This window comes from Ambystoma mexicanum, chromosome 9, assembly GCF_040938575.1.
Source record: "Ambystoma mexicanum isolate Mex_15411 chromosome 9, UKY_AmexF1_1, whole genome shotgun sequence".
In the NCBI taxonomy this organism is placed as follows: domain Eukaryota; kingdom Metazoa; phylum Chordata; class Amphibia; order Caudata; family Ambystomatidae; genus Ambystoma; species Ambystoma mexicanum.
In genome coordinates, this window is record NC_090931.1 from 750,447,206 (window position 1) to 750,470,634 (window position 23,429).

Here is a 23,429-nt window from a genome sequence, read left to right on the forward strand (position 1 = left end):
TGTCTGAAAAGCGTTCAGTCTAAAGCACAGGTACAGGACTCTTAGTCTAGGATCTGGAAAAAGTGTAACATATGGTTGTGCCCTTCCATAGTTGTTTGCTTCACATGAGGCATCTTTCATACTGCTGATTTGACGCCACTGTTCTTCAGTAGAATACCAGTCTTGTTGCCACATTTTCTTTTTGCCAAGTTTGGGTTTTCATGTAATAGGTCTATATCAATGTCAAATTCTTTTAGGATCTCCTTGCAGCGGGTGTTCCAGCTTGCTAGAATAGAGTTGGGATTGTGACAACGTGATCGTAGAAAATTTCAAATTGCGGAATGTTTGCCTTTTGTTTGGTCTTACGAAACAGCGATACCAAATTCCAACTTATTCGGGCATTAATGGATATAAGCGATAGTTCGTATCTGACGCAAGTTGTTGACATGCCCTTTGGTAGTTGCAATACTTTTGACCAAAATGAATTTTCCAACGTAGCCCGCAAATCATTAGGGCATCCAAATGCATTCTCTGCACTGTAGATCAAAGCTGGAACTACCTTCTGCTGATAGAAGGTAAGTACAGGCTTTAAGGAAAATTTACCATATTTTTGGCTGAGAGCGTATGCTTGCGATGATAATCGTTTACATTTGCTTTTTACAATTTCAACCCATGGACTATCATTTAGACAAGCACTGAGCTGCATTCCTAGGTACCTTGCATTTGTTGCAATGTTTAAAGCTTCCTTCCCAAAAACCATTTGAATTTTTTGCTGTTGATTTTCCCTGTGGATCTTAAATCTTGTTGAATCAGAATTTCACATTTTTTGTTGTTTATTAGTAAATCTTTCCTTTTTACATAGGTTTCAACTGCGGCTATTTTCCTCTGCAGGCCAATAGGCGTTGTGTCCATCAGGATCAAATCATCAGCATACAATAACCAGCTAACATGCGTATTATTGAATTTTGGGGGAAATGAATGTGCACCATTGATTGACTCTCCAATATCTGACAGAAACAATGCGAAAATGATAGCCGCTAGGGGACATCCCTGTTTTACACCCCGAAATGTGTCTATTTCAGCCGAGAGAGTTCCACTTTGATCCAGGCGGATCTTAATTTTCGTATTTGTGTGCAGATCTTGTATTGCAGCCAGTAAGCTAGGAGGACAATTCCATTTACATAATTTGTCCCATAGTTTCTGGCGATTAATACTATCGAACACGTAGGAAAAGTCAATAAGAGCCAGATACACCTTCGTCTTACGCTTCCTATCTGGTGCCACCATTAATGGGCGACAAAGAGAAAGGGGAGAGTACAGAGACCATGTGGGAGTCCAAGGGTCCAGTGAGGATGCCGCAAAGAGCATGTCATTGACAGTCTGCCTGGAAGAGGCGTTGACCTAGGTAGCAGCAATGGGCAGGCCTGGGTTAGAGACCAGGAGATTTTTCTTGAACGTTTTCCTAACCGAGTCAGGGTTAGTTAGGATTTCCTCCAACTCCCCCTTATTTTTGTTATTAAGAAAAGTATTTGCCAATCAACTTACTTTCTCTTGTGTCTGAGTCTTACTCCTACATCTTCACAATACCCAGTTGCTTCTTTCATATGCCAAGTACATCCTCGAATATCCAGTAATGCAACCTAATGTCAATTAAGGCCTCATAAACCTGGTGCTGGATAATGTTAGAGGAATAGCCAACTGACACAAAACCCCACACATTGTGTTAAGTAACAAAGAACCCCTTATTTCTTCTTTTTATCACATAAAGACGTTCATCATAATGTCAAGTTTGTAGAGGCAATATCCATCAATCAAATTTGAAACCAAATGTTCACAACAAACAAACAAAGGGAACCTATGACTCCTCAACATGTTTCGATCCGTACATGGATCCTCATCTGAAGTACCAGAAAGCTGATACCACTGCATTGTACTCATATATGCCCCTTGCTTTATAGGCCATTAACTATAGATGTCTGACCTAAATGGTCAGCGGTATATATGGTTGAGTAGACCATACTAGGATTAAAAGCTGTGACCTGCAGAACACACATAGAACCCAGCAGTCAACACTTAACCCGGTCAACCACCTTAATAGCTATTTCTCCTTAAATTTGCATACAGCATGCATTTGGTAATGCATTGAGTATGGGGGTTACATTTCTAATTCATATAACACTTATTATTATAGTGCTTAAAAGCAGCAGGCATATGTGATGGCCCACTAGTCCCTCCTACCCTTTGGCCACCTTCGTTGGGCCCTCTACTCTCACAATCCTGTGAGGCCAAAAACCTCAGGGTCATCTTAGATTCCACTCTCTCCTTCACCCCTACCATCATGGATCTTACTAAGCAGTTCCACCTCAAGCTCCACCTCCTCAGAGGCCTTCTTCCATTCCTGACCTTCTCCCAGAATCTCAATATCTCCAGAGCTCTGGTCCTCGACAGGCTGGACTACTGCAACAGTTTCTTTCTCAATATCCCTCTATCCTCCCTATGCACCCTTCCAGCTGATCCAGAATGGGGCTGCAAGACTTATCCTTAGCCTAGAATCTCTACACTGGCTCCCCGTGGCTGGAAGGATCAAATTCAAGACCCCAAAGACTCCCCTGCTAGAGCTCTGAACTCATCTAACTCCCTAACTCCAACTCTTTGACTGTCAAACGCTTCTCCAAGCAGAGAGTGGGGGGCAGGTCTCTCTCCTCAGCTAGCCCCTCCCTTTGGGACAGCCTCCTTGCCCATCGCAGACTTGAGCTGGATCTCCTTAAGTTCCGGAAACTGCTCAAAACTCTGCTGCTCTCTACCTCATGATCTCTTCCCTTCCCTGTTAATCACATCACTGCCGCTGTGACCGGTGGTGTGATCCTCATGAATCTTACAGGATTCTAGGCCCTTCTTCCCAGTCGATACCAGCATCTCCCCTCCCCACTGCATTACCTTTGCTAACCCCTACTTGGCATCTCTGCATCCCACCCTTGGGAGTCGCCTGCACTAGCACTTAACCTGAGATTCTCCCTCTTGGCTCCCCTTAACACTTTCCTCCCAGACCCTCCACCAGCACTTGTCCACTCCTGTGCTCTCCCCCCCTCCTCCCTCCCTATCTCCTGAACTTTTCATCATTGCACTTGCACATCCAAATGCCACAAAGTCTAGTAGCACCACGACTGTATTTTACTGTTTTGCTATTGTTATTATTTCCCCTGTTCCCTTCCCATTTAGCCTTGTGGCGCTTTGAGACACAATTCTGTTGTATAAGGTGCCTAACAAATGCTCAATAAAATAACTAAATAGTAAACCTCATAATAGTAGTGCTATACTTTTTTTAAAAAAAAGGACTGCACAATTTATTAAACAGCATATTGTGTCGCAATTGGATAGCTTAGCAAGTTTAAACCTCAACTCTGACACATGCCAGCCTGCATCTTCCAAGTTCATATTTTAGCAGGGATGAATTAGACCTTCATCCTTCTCAGATTAATATATTAAGTGCTGTTACATTTCATAGTAATAACACCTATTTTTACAGCGCTTAGAAACAGGAGGAATCAGGTGTAAGACATACATACAAATATGATATAATTCAGACTATTTTACAGGTATATTGCAGAATCTAGGCCATAGTAACATCAAAACGTCGAGTATTTTTGAAAAAAATTATAGGCCTCAGAAACATAACAAGTAGACTCAAAATAAGTAGCTCTTCATCTTGGGCAGCCAGTCTTTCTGGGTATATACATAAATACTAATCTCCAGTTGCACCTTTGCGAATATAGCACATTAGAGAAAGCGAAACTTCAAAGGGCTTTCCAAAAAAAGAGAGGGTTCTAAGAACTAGCTCTATTTTTTTCCCACACTGTCTCTGCATTCCTATACCAGGGGTCGCAGAGGCAGTGCCAGAGGTCGCAGGGGAGACACCAGGGTTCGCAGCTGCTACCCCTGACGACCCTAAAATGACATCCACGACTAAGCAGTGGTATTCCTGAGTGGATAGCTTATGAGATCAATAAGCCACAGGGCTGTGCCGTCTTCTGCTGGCTGATTTAGAACCGCACCTATGGATGAGCTCAGGCATCTATTTCCACAATTAATGGTTCTGCTGTGTCAGGGCGGCAAAGAATAGGGGCTGAAAGAAACAGTCACTTAAGATCCTGAAAGGCTTTTCTTGCTCTTGATGCCCAGGTAAAAGGATCCTTCCATTTCAGGATGTTCATAATAGGTGCTGTTATGTGAGAGAAATTGGGGATGAATTTCCTGTAAAAATGAAATAGACCCAGGAAACTATGTACTTCCTGGATGTTCGAGGTTCCGGGCAAGATGTAATGGCACTGATCTGCTTCGGGTTACTATCTACGCCTTCGAGGGAAAGGATGTATCTGTGATACGAAACCGATGTTTGATCAAAAAGGTACTTCTTTGATTTGGCCAGCAAATGTCTGTCATCTAGCCTCTAGAGAACATCTTTCACATGTGTATTGAGTTCAGGCTCTAAAGCAGAGACAATCAAAAGGTTGTCTTAAAAGACAATCATGCTGTGAAACAGTAGGTCACCTAAAATGTGGTCCATGCATCATTGGAAAATAGAAGGCACATTTACTTCTAATGCCCAAATGGGGTGCTTAATGCTGTTTTCCACTTGCCTTCCTTGCAAATTCAGATAAAGTTGCATGCTCCACATAAGTCCAATTTGGAGAATACCCTCAAAGGGCATCCAAAATGTCTGGGACCAGAGGTAACTGGCATTTATCCTTGATGATCATGTGGTTCAACCCTCGGTAGTGTAGACTTTGTCAACGCTTGGTATTATTCTTTTTTGGGACAAAATATAATGAGGTCCCAGCTGGTGACTTAGATTCAGTGATAAGCCCATTCTTTAGGTGACTATGCAGTTACTGCCTTCTCAGTTTCAGATAGAATTAACATTCTTCCATCGGTACTGCTGCATCAGGTTGTAATTCGACACACAGTTGCAAGGGTGGTGCAGAGGAATACGCTTTTCTCGTTCGTCGCTAAACACATCAGCCTAGTCATGATACTTGACAGGTAGAGAGGTAATAACAGAGATGTAGGAGGCATTTGAGAAATGTTTTACTTGGTTTGAGGTAGTTTCCAATGGCTTGTTCTCATAAAGGCATTTTTGAATGCTCAATTCAGAGCATAGGGATATTGAGCCTGCAACCCAGTTTATGAAGGGATTATGGGCCTCATCACAAGTTGGGCGCTAAGGGGGTGCCATTTCCTTAGAATGGAAATAGCGTTACTGGCTGGCGGGCCCGATAAAAGTGCTGAAATTCTGACACCACTGAAAAATGCGGCGCAATTAGTGGTACAGTCCTCTGGCGCCACAATCAGCACAAGAGCAATCAGTGCCGGCGGGAAACGCGTCACCGACGGAATGGCAAGCACTGCGGTGGGCGTTTTAAAAATCACAATCCATCAAATATCCGATCCTCCAGCAGCCATCCATTTAATCTAAACAGCAACAATGTCCCAGGAGAGGGTCTGGGGCAAGGCTGCACAAGATCGTTCCAGAAAGCTAAAATGTACAGAAAGGGAGCTGGTGGTGCTGGTGGATGAGGTTGTGGCCCACCATGAGGAGCTGTATGGTGTGAGGCAACGCAAAACCTCTGCCCAACACCGCACCAACATCTGCCAGATGGTGTTCCAGAAGGTCACTGCAGTAGCCCACGTCCCCCAGGACGGGGAAGACTGCAGGAAGAGGTGGAATGACCTACGGGTCCAGGGACTTCTGGCCCAGCACACGCAGGATACCATGCCCACTGGTGGAGAGACAGTGCCACCGCTTGCAATGATGCGTGGCAGCAGAAGTGCAGCTCAGTGCTTGATATGGAGGGCACCGAGGGTGGCGGAGGTGCAGAGGCGGGAGCCGGCAGCTGCCAGGAGGCAGAAGGTGAGTCAACCACCCCAATCATGTGCATGCAACAATGCCAGACCAGCACAGAATGTTCCAGTGGACAGACTCATGAGCCGGGCATTGCGACGGGGGCAGTTAGTGGGTGCCACATCAGCCACCCACTTCAGCTTACATGTGCCAGTGCACCACACACCCATGGCAGGAACACAGTAGTGCCCCATATGGACAAGACAGTGCCATGTACCCTACCCCCCCAAACCACACGCGTTTACAAACGTTGGGTCCATGGGGATCATATGCATGCAAGCCAAGTAACCGCAAGCCCACCTATGTCGTCTTGCCATCCACTCAGTCGCCAAATGCAGACCACCTATGTGCACCCCCCCTTTCTGCACCCGTTCCCATCATTGTCAATCCAACTGCAAACACCCCAGACAAGGCCTGTACATCAGAACAATAGCCCGTTGCCCCAAATAACAACATATATACATTGTAATGCATGCCAAAACATGTGGGTGTATGTGACCTAACAGCATCACCTATGTCCCCTACACATACACAAGCAACACCAGAGGCATTGGAGGAGGAGGAGGCGGCTGGCCCATCTGGGAGTGCGCCCTCACATGACACTGTCACCGCCACCACCCTGGAAAGGGTAAGAAACGCCACCCATAGGTGTAGAACACAGCCCACTACACCCCATTGCTGCAATGGCAGTCCCACACCCCCAGCCTGGCCCACCAGGAGCACACCAGTTGCTGCAGACAATACACCTGCACCCACCATAACACTGGAGGAACAGGGGGATAGCAGCACTGACAGTGACCAGGCGGCATTGCCCACAACCCTAGGGCACAGTCTGCGCAGGCAACCCATCGCCGCACCTGGGAGCACAACACATGCCCCCGAGCTGGACAGGGCCAACCCCTCCATCGGCTCCCCTGTTGCCCGAACACCCCGGCGATGTACCCCATCACCGACACAGCCTACAGTCACATTGGGCATGGTAATGCAGAGGCTGGTTGAGATGGAAGTGAGGCAATGGGAGATGAGGGAAATCAGCCGCACCCACTCTAACCATATGGAGTCAATGAGCCTCATTACACGGATGGCGCTAAGGGATTACCGGCACCGGTAAGGGCACCGGTACCACTAATCCCTTAGCGCCATACTACGAGGTCCCTCAGCGGGTCCTGTCCTTAAAGTGTGGCCAAACCACACATTAAGGAAGGGACCCGCTGAGGGACTTCAGGGCAAATAACGGTACCGCTAATAGCGGTACCGTTATTTGCTCCTTCTCCATTCCCATTGAGCCCTATAGGAGCTCAAATGGGAATGGGGAAGGGCCTTGGTGAATGGGGAATTACCACCCACCAACCTTGGAACGGGGCATTAATTCCCCCATTCACCAAGGCAGAATTGGTAAAATACCGGCGGCAACCATGCTGCTAATAGCGCCATGGTTACCGCCGTCCATGTAATGAGGCCCAATGAGGGATGCGATCCAGGTGGCAACCAGAAGGATTGCGCAGGACAATGCGAGGACCTGGTGGGTCGTTACTGAATGCGCCGTCACACTGATGGCATTTGGGCAAAGGGTGCGCTTTGGGGTGGGGGGGTTGTGTGCTGGGTTGTTGGTGGGGGGAGGGTGGATTGTGTGCTGGGGTGTTGGTTGTAGGGTGTGAAGGGGGTTGGTTTAAGCAAAATGTTACATAAACGTTAGTTGAACAACAAAAATGCGTGGACATTTGTGATTGTGCTCATGTGCAGTTTATTCACAGTGCTGGTAGTGGACTGGAGGTATTGTTCTAGAAATAATTGTGTAGTGCCTGCCAGGCCTGTCTCCCTCCCTCACATCATCCCTGTGAGTGTTCGCTCTGGCTCCTGCCTCATGCTGTTCCTCTGCCTCTTCCTCTGGGTGTGGCCTGTCCGTGTAGGCGGGTAATGGCATATTCCTCCTCAAACAAATGTTATGGAGCATTGCACACACCAAGACTATTTTTCCAACTTTGTCAGGGGCATACATCATGCCTCCACCAGTATGATCTAGGCAACAGAATTGTGTCTTGAGGAGTCCGAAGGTACGTTCTATGCATACACGGGTCTGGCTGTGGGCATGGTTGTAAGCGGTCTCGTGTGGTGTACGTGGATCATGCACGGGGGTTATCAGTCATGCCAGCTGTGGATATCCAGAGTCACCTGCATGGGGGGGAACACTGGCATTAGTCACTTGTCTCATACATGGGTATGATCAGACACTGTGTCGGGGCATTGGTCGACGTGTACATCCTGTCCATTCAATGTGTGCTATCCGTGTGGTGTTTGTGTATGGTGCCATGCATGCCTTTGCCTACATGCAGCCTGTGGCAATGTGGTTGGTGTTCTGTGCCATGTCTCAGTTTACTGCACATGGGCACAAGGCTGTGGCATCGATAGACATGCTGTTGGATGTTGCTGTGTGGGGCTGTGCTCTGCCACATTCATGATGCATTGTGGTACATGTGGTATGATGTGCCGCTGCGTTGGCAGTAGTGTGTGTCCGTCAGCGTGTGTGTCTATGTATGTCTGATGCGTGCATGCTCCAATGGCTGCCCTCTGCTGTTGGTGCTGGTGCTGCCAGTGCATCCACTTGTCATGCCATGCTTCATTCTTGTTATGCCACATTTCCCCCGTTTTTGGTCTAGTGCTTCACTGTGCATATGTGGCAGGGGTTGTACTCACCCACAATTCAGGTCTGTTGTCATCTGTGCCTCTCCATGTATCCTGGCAATCTGCTGTTGCGTAGGACCATGGAGTCGTGGGTGGAACCTGGGTAGCGGGCACAGCGGTGAGTGATGATGAGGTCAGGCCCGCAGGTCACCTGCAGGTTGAGGGAGTGGTAGTGCTTCCGGTTTCTGTATACGGCCTCATGGGCCTCCGGCGCCACCAATGCAACATGGGTAAAGTCAATGGCTGCTATGACGTTAGGCAGTTGTGCAGTGGCATGGAACCTTGACTTCATGTTGTTGACCTGGGCCTGGGTGATGGGCACTGCAATATGTCAGTTGACATGGCACAGGGGGGCATCCAGCACCTGGCCCAGAACTGCACTGAATGTGGGCTGTGCCATGCCGTGCATCATGGCCACAGAGTGCTGGACTGTGCCTGTTCACAGGAACTGCAGGACTGCCACCAGCTTCATGGGGGCATGGCTGTACGAATGTTGATCCTGCTCCCAATGTCTTCATGAATTGTCGCCAGCAGTTCAGTGCTGGTCTCCCTGTTCAGGCGGTAGTCAGTTACCAGCTGGGTGTCGCTGAGGGCCCACAGTGATGGCCTGACCCTGGGGATGGGTGCTCACTTGCTGGGGCTGCTCTCCTCCTCCTCCTCATCCCTCCTCCCCCGTGCTCCCTGTGCCCTGGTCTTGTTGGCCGCCATCTCACGGTCCAGGCACAGCATGAGCAAATGCCTGTCAAAGTCTGCGGTGATGAATGGCAGCATGGTGTTGAAATCATTTTTTGAGGTCTGGCCTCTTGTGCATTGTGTTAACCTGTGGCTTGATTCTTGGCACCTGGGGTTCATTTACCTCCATCTGGAGGCTGAGGGTAAATTTGAGCTGTATTAGCGCCAGTTTCGGCACTAATACATCCGTACATGCACTTGTGATACGGCTGGAATTGCGCATTGTATTGACAGCGCTATTTGCGCTGGCAATAATAGCATTGGTTGCAATTGCGCTGGTGGTAATAGCGCTGGTTCCTTTTGGGACCGGCAGTATTTGCGCTGACTCTTAATCTGGTGCAGCGGTATTGCCGGCGCTAATACTGTTATTGCCGGATTTAAGGGCTAGCACCCAACTCATGATGAGGCCTTATGTCTCTAAAGTCAAGACATTCCTAGAATAACTGGGACATATGCGGTCCAGTTGATGTCAAATGCTACGGTCTTTGAGTGTTTAGCAAATTCTTATACTGATCAGTTGCATCTCTTCAAGAGAAGTCCAGAGACCAATAGTTGTCCATCAACACCTTTGATTGGTATTGCAACCTCCTTGTTGCGTCGGGGCAGAACAAGAACTTGTGCCTATTTGTCATCAACGAAATTGTCTGCTTCCACGGAATCCACCCTGAGCGGAACTTGTAAAAACCTTGTTGAACCCCATTGATGGAGGAACTCGGGTGCATCTTCTCTCCAATCTCTGTTCCTGAGAGTCAGAAATCAAGCTGTAAAACCCTAGTTAACAAATCTTGAAAGGAAGCTGGTTTGGGGACTCGAGTAAGCTCGTCTTTTAATTAATCCCTGAGTCCTCTTTTGAATAGAGTGAAGTGAGCATCTTCTGGCCAGTTGGTTTCTATGGATAGCTGTTTGAAATGAATGATATAAACCAAAACACTTGAGGATCCTTCTTAGCAGTCTAGGAGACTCTCTTTGGGTTGTGTAGGTAAGTTCAGGTCAGCCAAACCTTTCTCGAAATAACCAATCTAAGGCATCATAGGAGTCCCTCAAGCCCAAGTAATGCACTATCAGTCATTTGAATAATCATAAAGCCCTCTATGGCTCTATTGGTAACAAAGTGCATTGACCTAAATATGAAATGAACCAAACAAGCATTCAAGAATTCGTTAACTCCTTTCAGTTACCCGTACATTTTCCACAGGAGAGATTCCCCAAAGTTGGTTACACATGAACTGCATCCCAAGCATCATGTTCTCTTCATGCAAGGCCTGTATTTTGGCTGTCAATGTCTGGACAGCCTCCAGTAATTGGGGTTCTTGGTTCATTTTAGTAGTATCTGTGTTCTGATATTTTGGCGCCTGATTCTGCTAGGGCCTCGTCTAACCAGAGGTTTCGGGTGTCGTCTTTGATGAATGTTGCCCGGCCCTCTGATGAAACCAATGTATGCACAGATAACTGCCAACCGGGTCACCCCCAAATAGAGGAACCAGTCCTCTGTGGGAAAACCCAACAGGGGAAAACCTGCAATGTGGATGGTAGTTATTTAATGTGGTGAGAGGGCAGGCGAAGACACCACGGCTATTTGCAGTTAGTCAGAAGTTAAGGAAGTTGCTGGTATACTGAAGGGGCGAGGCAGGAGCCAAGGACAGAGTCCCAAAAGATAATCCAGGAATGGAGGGGAAACAGAAGGGCTAGTGTAACCAAGTACTGTGCAACAGAAAGGCGTAGGGAAGAAGGAAGGAGAACATCGAACAAGTGGTACGAGGAATATGAGGATTAGCAGCAAACACACCTAGCAAAGAAATACGCTAATCAGACATGAAGGTCCAGTGTCCTTCTTTCCGGCGTTCATTGTTCATTGCGGCGTGCCAGCACTGACCCCTAGAACCGAAACTAGTATCGAGGAAGAGATGCATCAACTTAGGCGCCATCTTGGAATGGTTAAATCCGGCGCCATCAATAATGCAGTCCCTGCAAATGCCATCATCGCTAATGCTGCCAACGTTCCATGTGAGTCCAAACAATTTGCTTCTTTTTGTACAATTAGATGTATATTTGGCTTGTAATTTTTCACCCAGCATATGTGTCCATAAATGTGACACTTTTTCCAGAATTTGTATACATAAATGTGACCCTTTATTGAGAATATCTGTAGAGACTGTATAGACTTTGCATTGGTGTCCCGTCGGTATCTATGCATGTGACTATTATGATAGTGTCAGATTCCGTATTAACAATCTGAATTTCAAACTCGTCAGTCCCACTTCCCTCCTCTGATCCCTCACCTGATGAGTTTGAGTCTGTAGAGTATTGCTGAGCCTCAAGATAATGGTAGCCAGCGGAGGCGGTATCCCAACCGCGGTGGGAAGCCACAGCGGTCGCTAGTGAACAGCGGCCTCTGCGGCCCCGTCACTGCAGGCGGGTGAAAGTAGGGGAAAAAGCCAAAGGCGTATAAAAAAACCCTCTTGATGGTCCAAGTAGTAGGCAGCGGAGGTGAAGTCGTAATCCAGGAAGTGCCGGGAGATTGTGTGGTCCAATGAAGGAGGATCGCGGAAAGCAGCGGAGTCTGGAAGGGACCCAGAGAGCCATAGCTGGGAAACAAGCGGAGAGGGAATGAGCGAGGAAGGGGAAAAATGGAGGAATAGTGGAGGCAGGGAAAATGGGAAACGACAGGGGTCGTAATGAGCAGGGAGATCAGTAAGAAAACACAACACAGCGTACAGCAACCAAGAGCGAGAAAACACACAGTTGCAACGCGCCGTTTGCCAGGAAGACGCGGAGTAAGTGTTCCGGCAATGGCTACGTCACAACGTAGAGAAACGTGCAAAGACTAGACCGTTACTAGAGAAAGAGAAAAAGCCAGTGTATTCTCTAATGTCCACTCCATCGGAACCGCCGCCACAATCTCCATGCGGGAGATCGCATGACAGATAGGACACCACAAGAGGGATAAAGTAAATACACAATCCAGGTTCAAATGTAGACAATGTTCATTTGCGCACCTCCCTGTGACTGTGCTCATGAGCATAACTTGCTGAGATTTGTGGAGGACAGCTTTGTGCAATGATGCAGATGCTTGCCAAATGTTTGATAGCTGGACTCCAAGCTTCAGTAGAGTGACCCCATCTGCGAAAGAATCGAATATTGTGGTTTCCTAGTTTAACATCATCAGCTGTGGCACTAGGTTGCTGCACACAGGGGAATATGTGTCAGCGAGGAAACCCTGATGAATGTAATCACACAATTGCCCTGGCAGTGGGTGGAACTGCTGTCCTATAAAAAGGGACATGTGGTAATTAGGAATTAGATGAGTGCTGCCAGGAAGAGAGAGAGAGAGAGAGAGATGGAGGAGGTTAAGAGGAGGCAATAGAGGAAACGACAGGAGAAAACAACCAAGGTGGTAGTTTACAATAAAGTGGAAGTGAGGGACGTTCGAGGAGCTAGCAAGGGGATGAGGAGAGAACAACTAAGGCAGAGGAGGCTATGGAGAAGAAGAGCAGTAAAGAGGAGGTGAAGGAGATTGTGAGGAGCTAACAGAAGGTGTAGAGCTGAAAGCCAGAAAGAGGCATGATTGTATTGGCAAGAAATCTAAACAGGAGGAGAGGAGGTGGACCAGTAGTTACCACAAGGAAAGCTGGGGGAGAAGAGGGGAGCAGCCAAGAGGAGAGGACAAGAGGAGCAGAGTGTGAAAAATCCTGAAAGAGAAAAGGAGAAGCGAGGAACATGAGAACAGAAAGGAGGAGAAGATCCGACCCAGGAAGGTGTAGATAGCTAATGTGGAGGAGGTACCCACACCAAGGGACAATAAGATAACAAGGTGGTTGAGACCAAAGTGCTTTTAGAACATGGCAGGGTCTACGACCAGTAGCAACGTGGTTGATACACTTGATCAAAAAAGGTTTGCGAGATGGAAAGACAAGATTTTAAAGAGAATGCCCACCTGAACATGGTCACGAACACTGAAACGAACCTGTAGTGGCGGGACACAGCTGGTGGTCGTCAACGCGAATTGGAGCTATGTTGCAGCCTTTTTCAGTAGCATTATGTATCAAAATGCAATTCCCCACTCACTACCACAAGCACTAGCATGAGGGCCTTTTTCGACAAATTATATTTAATTAAGTTAAACATGAAATCCTGTCAATTAAACTGCATTTAAAATCTAAACAGCAGATCTGGTAACCACCTATTGTTTGTGTTGAGTGCTAGTGCTAAGCTATTGCAAATGGAAACAGATTTCACTGACCTCTCTAAAGAGAAGGGAAAAATCACATTTTAAAGTTGTATTGTTAGTTAAGCCTACCTTGTTTTCTATGCTATGTACGTGGAATTGGTTGTGTTCTAATTGTAAACCAATTTAGATTGATGATGAAGGAGATATTAATTCACCTTCCAATTTTTCTCGCATGAGCTTTCACAAGGTTGCTTAATCACTCCTTGTTACTACCAATCTTTGTCGCTTTGGTCTATACATTAGGTACCATATCAACGGTTGATGGTAAAGAAGACAAAACTAAGAACATATGAATTATATCAGTGGGATTCCCCTGCCCCCCAACTATCCCCTATCCTAATGTACATGGGCCTTGTTACGACCCTGGAGGTAACCATGGCGCTATTAGCGCCATGGTTGCCTCCAAAACCTTACTGATTCCGCCATGGTGAATGGAGCAATTACCGCCCCATTCCAAGGTTGGCGGGGGCAGTAATTCCCCATTTACCAGGGCCCTTCCCCATTCCCATTTTAGCTCCCATAGGGTTCAATGGGAATGGGGAAGGCAGTAATGACGGTACCGCAAATTGCGGTACCGTTATTACCTCTAAAGTCCCTTTGCGAGTCCCGTCCTTAACGGCTGGTTTAACCAGCCGTTAAGGGAGGACCCGCAAAGGGACCTCGGAATAGGACGGTAAGGGATTACCAGCACCGGTGCCCTTAACGGTACCGGTAATCCCTTACCGCCCGGGTCGTAATGTGGCCCAGAGTCTAAGCTTTTAATGGACTCAAATAGTCAAGACTGCTACAGCTGTATAAATGCAACTTGGGAGATAGTTAAGTGCATGTTTCACATGGTTCTATTTTAGTGGCGCGCGAGCAGACATGTTGCTCTGGAACCAATGATCTTCAAGTTAGTGTTCTGAGGCAGGTACAGCTGCAGTTAAAACCAAAGCAGGCACCGCTGACATTTTTGGGAAAAATCAGGTATCATGTTTAAATCCTATATACGACAGTGTTCATGACAGGTCACAGAACACTGGGTGTCCATGGGTAATCTGCTGAACAATCCTTAGCCAAAAGGTATCCCTTGTTCGTATGTTAAGCTAAGGATGAACAGGTACAGAGTTGTACATCTTTCACATGGAGGAACATTTCAACTTTATTTTAAAATAGTTGTATCATTGCAAGAAAAGTCAAGTAAAGATAAAACGAAATGTTCTTAATTATGTATGAGCCCATGACATGGGGATAAAACAATTATCAAGGACAAAAAGCTCACCTATTTTGCTAAGCGACGTGTCTATCATCTCTCTTCTGCTTGGTGTGAGAACTATTGATATTGGTGTGGCTGAGGACTTAGCGCCCGCAAAGAAACATTTGCGCTTGGATAGAGTTAAATCTGACCGAAGTGCGATAGAAATACATAAAATAAAATAAAATGGTTTTGCCTCAAACTAAATCCGTACCTCCGAAAAAGGCTGTAGATCAGGAAATCCACACGGTCCTGCAGGAGTGGCTTCTGCAGCGGGATAGGGTCGCCTTCATAGGTTATCTTCTTCAACAGTTCATCTAACTTTTCCAGTTGCCATCTTACTTGAAAGAGACTCTCGGCCAGCAGGGTAAACCTAAAGGAAGGTATATAAAATGGCTATTGGGTTTGTACAAGTATTTGGTACATTTTCTATATCAGACTCTCATGGAGAGATGCAGTGAACCAATTCTTGGCCCAGCTACTGTATCAGTTTGTGTGATCACTGTGGTATCCAGGCAACAGGATGTCTTACCTCATTTTTAGAAAATCATTTCTGGCTAGTATTTGAAAGGTACATGAAACGTCTCGTAAGTTTACTAAACATTGTGACTGCTACAGACCTGTCTTTGATGGTTCATTTTGAGTACTGAGATAACCTCTATTGTATCAACTTTCTAGTACATCTTGGACCACCCTAAAATAATGCTAAACATCACAAAATGTTTAGTTTTCATTTGACATGCGGTGAGCATGATTTGACTTTGAGCTTAACTAGCATTCTTCCCCTATTTTTTTAGGGAGAGAACTCCTCTTTGCGAGCCTGCTGGTTAACGACAGGCCCGCCTTACCGTTACAGGCGCTCCATATCATGGTGTTACCGGGATATTACAGGTGCCGTAAATTGCAGTAAGCTTCCATTCCATGGGGTCCACATTGAATGGGTTTGCCCCTATCACCGGCACCAATAGTAATGGTGCCAGTGATAGGGGCAATTTTTTGCCCCTAGGGGTCTGAACTCCCGGCAGGTCAGGCCTGCCGGTAGTTCACTGCCCTTGCCGGCACACTCAGAGTATACCAGTCTGGGGGAAAATGCCAGATCCGGTATTACCAGCCATATTACCAGGATTTTTCCCAAACCTGCATACTCAAAATGAGGGCCGTCTTTTCAAAAGGTCTTCCACAGTGAGCAACTGCTATAGGTTAAATCACGCATCAACCTTACAAAGGAAATATTATAGTGCAAAATGGTTGCCTGAGTATCTAAGAGTGTAAATAGAAAATTGCTAGTAGTCAGGATGCAAGCAACAGAGCTGACACTGACATTATATGCCTGAATTCCCCCTCTCCTGCATTCCACTGCAGCCGCCATGTTTCCCATCATCTCCACCCTGTTCCTGCTCATTCTCCCTCATCCTTCACCGGTAAATGTCTTCCTCCAGGTGGGTATTGGTGCCCTTTACATGCTGGCATTTCTTTTACTCCCTCCTTTCCATTCCCCCTGCCCCTGGAGCACGTCTTTCCCACATCAGCCCTCCACACACCCCTTGGCGGGTATGAACCTCCTTTCCACTCTCCATGTCTGGCTCGGACAGCGTCATGGCCCCTTGAGTACAGCCGGCGTGGAGGTCCTCTTTCTGTTGGCCATTTTGCTGCATCTCTCTGAGCTATTTAGAGTCATTCGGGCAGCTAGCTGGTGGTCATTGTCCTGCTGGCCATTCTACTGCACATCTATGCTCCATCTTCCCGCCTCCAAGTCTCCAAGTCAAAGCCCTCTAACACTTTCCTCTCCCAGCCCTCTCCCTTTCCCTAAGGTGAGTTTTGATTTCGCATGCTTTTATGCTGTAGAAATCACCACAAAATAAAAACAATTAATAAGACTTAAAGGGATAATTATAAGTTCCCCGCTCTAGAAGAAAATGGCAGTAAAAATGCCAGCAATTCCTGCACCGTCATTTTTTCTGAACCGGGGAAACAGTTTGCCGGTTGGGCACAGATGTACCGGCAAGCCTGACCTGCCAGTAGATCTGGCCCGTAGCAGCAAATTAATGCTAGATTCACCAGAACCGGTAGTAAGTAACACCATGGCATGGCACACCAACTCATCCTTGAGCAACTGAAGGTACATTAGAGGATCTTACATTGTTTAAAATGAGAGGATCCATGAACCAGAAAAGGCGTTTTCTTCCTCAGACAATTATAAAATGAACATAAAACCGTAAAATGCAGCAAGTACTTGCTTGTGGTAGGGTTACAGTAACTGCTCTCTCCTCCTGTATCCTTCTCCAATCCACTTTGATGTCATAGCATTTAAAGATACGGAGCATGATTACAAATTCCTAACTTGCAGTACATAGTTCTCTGGGCCAGCAACAGTCTGCATCATTGGGGAGAATCTAGTCAAAGGCTTTGCTAAACACATGGGGCTCATACAAGTTTCCAAGTATCCCGCATTGGGAAACTCCCCTACCGTCTCCCCGCCTGATATCCCGGTATTATCGGGATATTACGGGTGGAGGAGACGCCGGTAAGCTCCCATTCCATGGAGTCCCATTGAACTTCATGGGATGCAATTGCCCGAATTACCGGCAATGGTAGTACCGGCACCAGTGATTCTGGCATTTATTTGTCGGTAGGGATCAGGTCGGTCCGGCCGGGAGATTTGTGCCCCCACCAGCAATTTCCAGCATGTTTACCAACATTTCTCCGGACCAAGGAACTTAGAATGAGCCGCCCCATGGAGTCGTCCCATTGCAGATCACAATGGTCTTCACAGCATATTCATGCAGCACGTTAGATTCAGCTTCTAACCACCCTGGGTTTGGAAACCCGGGAACAGAAGCCCAGTTTGTCTAGATGAACTCTGACATAATTTATACACTCAGCATTATTAAGGGTGTCACTTTTCAACAGATCACTCAGAATGATCCTCCTAAGCTTGATTAGTCCAGATGGAGTACCATATCAATAATGGTTTTAGAGCAATGGCATCACTTAAAACGCGTACCCCTAGTTTGTGGTGTAATGCAAATACAGGTGTTGCCTTTAGGAGGCACAGTAGTTTCTTCAAGAAATAATTTTCTCCCCAGAGTACCACATCAGTATTAGCTAGCTCCCACCCACTAACCCCATATACAACAGCCTCTATAGTTTTGGCCGGTGTATCAGTAGCACAACTTGGGTTGGACCCGCTGCGTGTGAAGGGTGCTGAATAACTGTTGGGCTGTTGGGGTGTTGGCAGTTGGCTATGCAGTAAATCTAAGTGCACATCTACGCCTTATCAAGGATTTGCTTTCCTTCGTCCATCCAAATGATCTTGGTCTGACACAGGACTGTTATGGGGATACGAGGTACAGAGAAAACTCAATATGAATCTGACAGGCTTGGGTGGGGGGGGGGGGAGAGTCGGACTAGAGCAGCTCCCCAAGCTGTCGGGCGTTCCCCGCCCTGTCAGAGAAGAGGGAATAAGGAAGCTTATTCCTTTACTTGTATTCCCCTGTCATTATAAAGACCTTAAATAAAATTAAGCCGTGATATCTACTACCTGAGCAGCTGTCAAGCGGTCAACAGATTACGGTTGGGGGCTGCGAGGGTGTCCCTCCCCCTCCCGAGTTTTTGAAACACAGACTATATTTGAGCCAGAGTGTATAGGCTCTGCGGTCTGGCTTAATTTCCAAAGTGTGTCTGGAAGGATCTATCTTAACTCTGATATAAGGGGGATTTGTTTTATATTATAACATTCATTATTAACCATTGCAGTATTGTTGTTTACAAAATGATCCTTTTAATCTTGTTTAATTTAAGCTGTTTCCTGTATGTTATTCAATATACCGTATAGATGTGCAGTTGATCTGTTTTTAAGGTACAGCCGGGGGCTGCGAGCGAAGTAGCTCTCCCCTGATTGGAGAATAGAGGGCTTTTCAATGATGGCTCATTGGATAATAATGGGCCACTATTGACCCTGTGTGTACATGTGGGAAGGAAGTCCATGGGATTTGGGATACAGGGAAATAGTAGAGAGTCTCAATTTACCAATTTATCGTCGAGTCCAAATATGGACGGTAGGGTTTTTGCCACAGTGACACAAGATTTATGTGCTGATGGATTTCCCACACAAAGGAGTGATAGAGAGAGATGGCCATCAAACTCGGTTAATGCAACGCATGTTATGATAGAGGCATTGTCAGAGAAAGTAGAAGTTCTCTTTGCCTTGTTCTGCCATGGCAGCAGAGCAGCAAAGACTGTACTCCCTTACTACAAAGTTGATCTTGCCAAACGTCCCGGGTAGATCATCAAACCTTCAGACTATTGCACCCAGTAAGGCCAAAACTCAATTAACAAAAACGATGGCCGGCACAGAGAGGGAATCACAAAGCTTATTTGAAAATAAGAGGTGTTCCCTTCCATTGCCGACGGCAAATCCTGATATCATTACTATTTTGGATACGACCAACTATACTTGTTGTTCCCAAGATTCAGTGAATAGTGCGGCAGAAACAGAGGAGGACGCCATAGATGCTCTATGTGTGGAAATCTCGCTTATGGAAGCAACCACACCAGAGACCAGCAAAGATACACAACAGGAAGTTATACACAATACCACACAAACAGGGCTGAGAGAAAATAAGGAAAATAGCGTCAGTGACTAACATAGCATTATCATAGGCCAGACCTTGGAAACAGGTCAGAGGGCAATCACAAAGATCCATCAGGATGCAACAAGATCAGTGGTATTAAATGGGCCCTTTAGACAAATGGGTTCAGTTCCACGTTCCTGAAATGGTTAACTCTAATAAAATGCAAGCATCAATACTAAGTAGGGGGAAACAAGGGAAAATTGACCCCCCTGGGGGGACCCGGAAGAGAGTCCAGGGGATTGTAACAAGAGATGTAGGGAAGACAGCCATTCGACAACAAGACGGGGTGTTGGTAGGTCACACATTAGCTCCCACAAAATATCTTACACAAATCCCAGACGCAAATCATATTGGAATATCCAGGAGTAGATTGGGGTCCACACTGGGGTCTACAGTTATGTATCAAGGGTTGCCTATGGATAGTGAAATACCTATGACACAAGTGCCCTTTTTTAATTATAATAAGGAGACCTTGGGCATGTCGGTCAGACTTGATGAAATTAACACCACAGACGCAAGTCCTTTTTTTTATTAGAACAGCTTTGCTGCGCCTATGGTCAACTATGCCCTGGCTGCCGTTAATAACAACAAAAGACATAGCGCAGATCATGCTGCCTGAAGTTGGAAGTTCAACAAACTGGTCAGTTATACGGTTTAACAATAAAGTTGCAGTATCACTGTTATGTGAAAACGCTCAAGCATTGTTAAAAGTTGGGCTCAAATTAACAGTATGCCAGGCCCGGCCACAGAACATAGATAGAAATGCTTTAAAAGGCGATACTCAGCAAGGACGTGAGAGGGTGGACCAGAGACAGGCAGACTGGTCAAGACAGTCACAAGTGAGGGATGAAGAAAGAAAATATATTAAATCCAACGTACAAGAATGTGGTATCACATTCAGGGAAGCTGACAAAAGTCTGCCATATCAAAGATGGTAAAAACCGGCCCACTGACCCTTGTGACTTGCGAGTTGGAACACTCGAGGATGTATGCACCTGCTGAATAATGGCGACTCATTGCAACTTTTAAAAACATATGACATTTTCCTGCTGCAAGACACATGGCTAGACAGCCCCCTGTGTATAGATGGTTTTCATATACACCAAGAGGCAGCCAAAAAGGGTAAACAAGACAGACCATATAGGGGGCTTGTAATAGCAGTAGGTCAGAGATATAGATCTAGACGTGTGTTGGTTGACTCGGTCAATGGTAGCTGTATGGCGGTAGTGGTGGATCAAGAGGGAACCACTGATTGGGAGTTACTATTGACAAATGTGTACGCCCCTCCTGGTTTAAAGTGCCTCGAGGACATTCAAGATAGTATTGAAGAGGTATTTGCAATACCAGAAGGGGTGGGAAAGACACAATTGAATATAGTGGGTGGGGATCTGAATTCCTGTTGTGTAGATTCTAAACTCAGAGCAAGTTATAAGAATATTGTTCCAAGGAGTACGATGATGCAGTGGATAGGAAATAATAAAGGCGATAAATGGATGTCCTTCTTCAGTGAGTGGGAAATGTGGATCTGAACGGTAGGACAGTGGGCGATATACCTGGTGCCTATACTTGGAAGGGCTTCTGGGCTACCTGTTTGGCAACACATTATCAGTAATACATGCAGAACAGAGTGATCATGACGTTTTGACATTAGATATTAACATATGCCCACAGGAGGGGAGGAAATGTGCGATCAAGAATATTGTAGTAAACCATGCTGGATATGTAGTGCGTTGGACAGATAATGATCTTACAAGAATTGAAGATTTATTAGTGGAATGTTCTGGGATTGGCCTAAACATGGCTGAAAGAATGAATGCTGAAGAGATCAAAAGGTGGATTCATGGGTTAACAAAAGAGGCAGGGACCATAAAGAATGTAGAGCTGGCTATCTGTAATAAAACCAAGTACGTTTATGATAAGAATATACTGGATGAAAAATGTAAGATGCGTAGAGAACTGCGTAAGCTACGTAGAAGTGGTGTTAAGAGTCTGGTGTTGGCTACACAATGTAAAGAAATGGATACCAACTATGGCTGAGACGTAGGAGCGCCTCCATCCAAAATTTAGACTGGTGTTTAATGATTAAAGCGCTGCAGAGTAACTGCCCCTGGAAAATGTGGGCAAAACTGTCACAAGCTAAAGGTGAGGTTAGAAAGTTGACAGTTCACCCTACACAGGAAAGCATCTGGAAAGTCTGCTTGGAAGAGAGGAAAACTGCTCAAGCATATCATGCGCGCCCAGATTACAATATAGGGGGTTGGCCATTGAAATTGTCGAAAGAGTTAATCAAGAAAGTGATTGTCAATTTGAAATCTTCCAGATCGCCAGGCCCTAATGGTCTGGCAAACATAGTGCTTAAGAAAAATCCAGACCAGTGGTCCACTATACTAAATGTTTTATTTGAGAAGGTTTGTCAGACTCAGCACATATCACTATCATGGCAACAGGCGATATTACTACTAGTTTACAAAAAGGGGGATAGAAATCTCCCAGAAAATTATAGATTATTATCTATGTTAGATGTAACAGTCATGACATTTTCGATCTTTGTGTTGGAAGAACTTCAGGTATGGGTGAATGAATCTAAGATATTACATTTCACACAGACCGGTTTCCGTGCTGGCTCGGGTACGAGTCATAATTGCAATTATCTAACCTAATGAAAAGACAGCAGTGGCCCTGATGAAGGACATCATTGTGCGAAATTCATAGCCCTGGCACTAACATACATCCGCTGACTACTGATGAATAGTAAATCATCTTTTAAGATAAATTGTGCATAAAAGAATATTGAAGAATCTGATACCTTCAGAATATATATTTTTTCTTTAAATTGATCAAGAATATTACACACCACCATGTGGTTTTGGGGAGTGCAGCTCACACCGCCGGCTTTGTAGCCAGGGTCTTGTTTCTGTTTTAATTTCAGGATAACTATCATTCCAATGAAAGCTTCCTTCAGTTATGAAAGATATTTCCTCCTTCATCACTGTGGCAGATCTTCCATACTGGGCACTGCTGCATGCACATGCAGAAGTCTCTGAACAGCACAGAAGTGTGAAATGTTTCCTTATCAAACATTGATGCTTACCTGCAGCGTGGACCCCTTTCTGTCCAGGCTTCTCTCCCTTCTGATAACAGACTGAGTTGAGTTCAGCTTCCAAACTAAATCAAGGAGACTAGTTGAGCCTGTTGCTGTGCATTAATTGCAGGAACCTTCCATTCTTGACCAGGTGAGCCACCCCTGTCCTAAGTTTTAAGTTGTCCCATTAACCTACATCAGGTTCAGCTTCTCATACCAGTTTTGGAACTGATCCAGTCCATTGTGGAGAGGACCTCCGATGCAAGCTATCTGCTGCCGGCGCTTCCAATCTGTTAGCTCTTCTACCAGCATGCCTTCCATCAGGACATCAGTTTCATTTATTATCTGGGTCATTTTAGTCAGTACTTCCTGCGGAAAGTGGAAAAGTCAAGAGGCCATGGTATTAGAAATAAACATGTACAAAAAACATTCAATCAGTCTGCCGTGGTAGGGCAATAGCCAGGTACATCATCCAGTAAGAGCAAACTGTATTACTCAAGGTACAGCTCTATCACACAGTGTGGCACCACAAAACAATGTAGAAACGTGTAACTGTAAGGTTGCTTTGGCCGCATGAACCTCAAGCAGGAGACGCCTACTAGTGTCAGTTTCATGTACAAATTAAGAGATGAACAACTAGTGGCAGTGCTGCCTGTACTGCCAGAATAACTCACCAGTTAATTGGAAGTTAATGGCTTGCAAAGCCTAATTATTCATGGGAATAATCATTTCAGAAATGTTTAATACAATCTCCTGCAAGCAAGCAATGGTGTCTCAAACAATGTCCCAGCACAGATGGAGAACATCTGCAATAGTTCCAGATGCACAAGGACAATGTATGTCTAGAAATGTGTGCCACGCTGTGCTCAGGAACCTGTAGGTCAGGGCAGAATTTCCAAATAAACACTATGGGCATATACCAAAGAGGCTTATACTTAGCTGGGAGATTACCCCATGCT

At 45.9% G+C, this 23,429-nt stretch overlaps 1 protein-coding gene across 1 annotated transcript in view; it reads right to left on the minus strand.

Moving 5' to 3' along the window:
- STAT4 (signal transducer and activator of transcription 4) overlaps positions 1-23,429 on the minus strand; it is a 632,296-nt gene that overhangs the window by 303,231 nt on the left and 305,636 nt on the right. The window contains exons 8-9 of the mRNA XM_069615680.1: positions 22,688-22,839; positions 14,969-15,127 (exon numbers count right to left, since the gene is read on the minus strand). Coding sequence (XP_069471781.1) covers positions 14,969-15,127; positions 22,688-22,839 — 311 coding nt within the window. The remainder of the gene's footprint in view (positions 1-14,968; positions 15,128-22,687; positions 22,840-23,429) is intronic.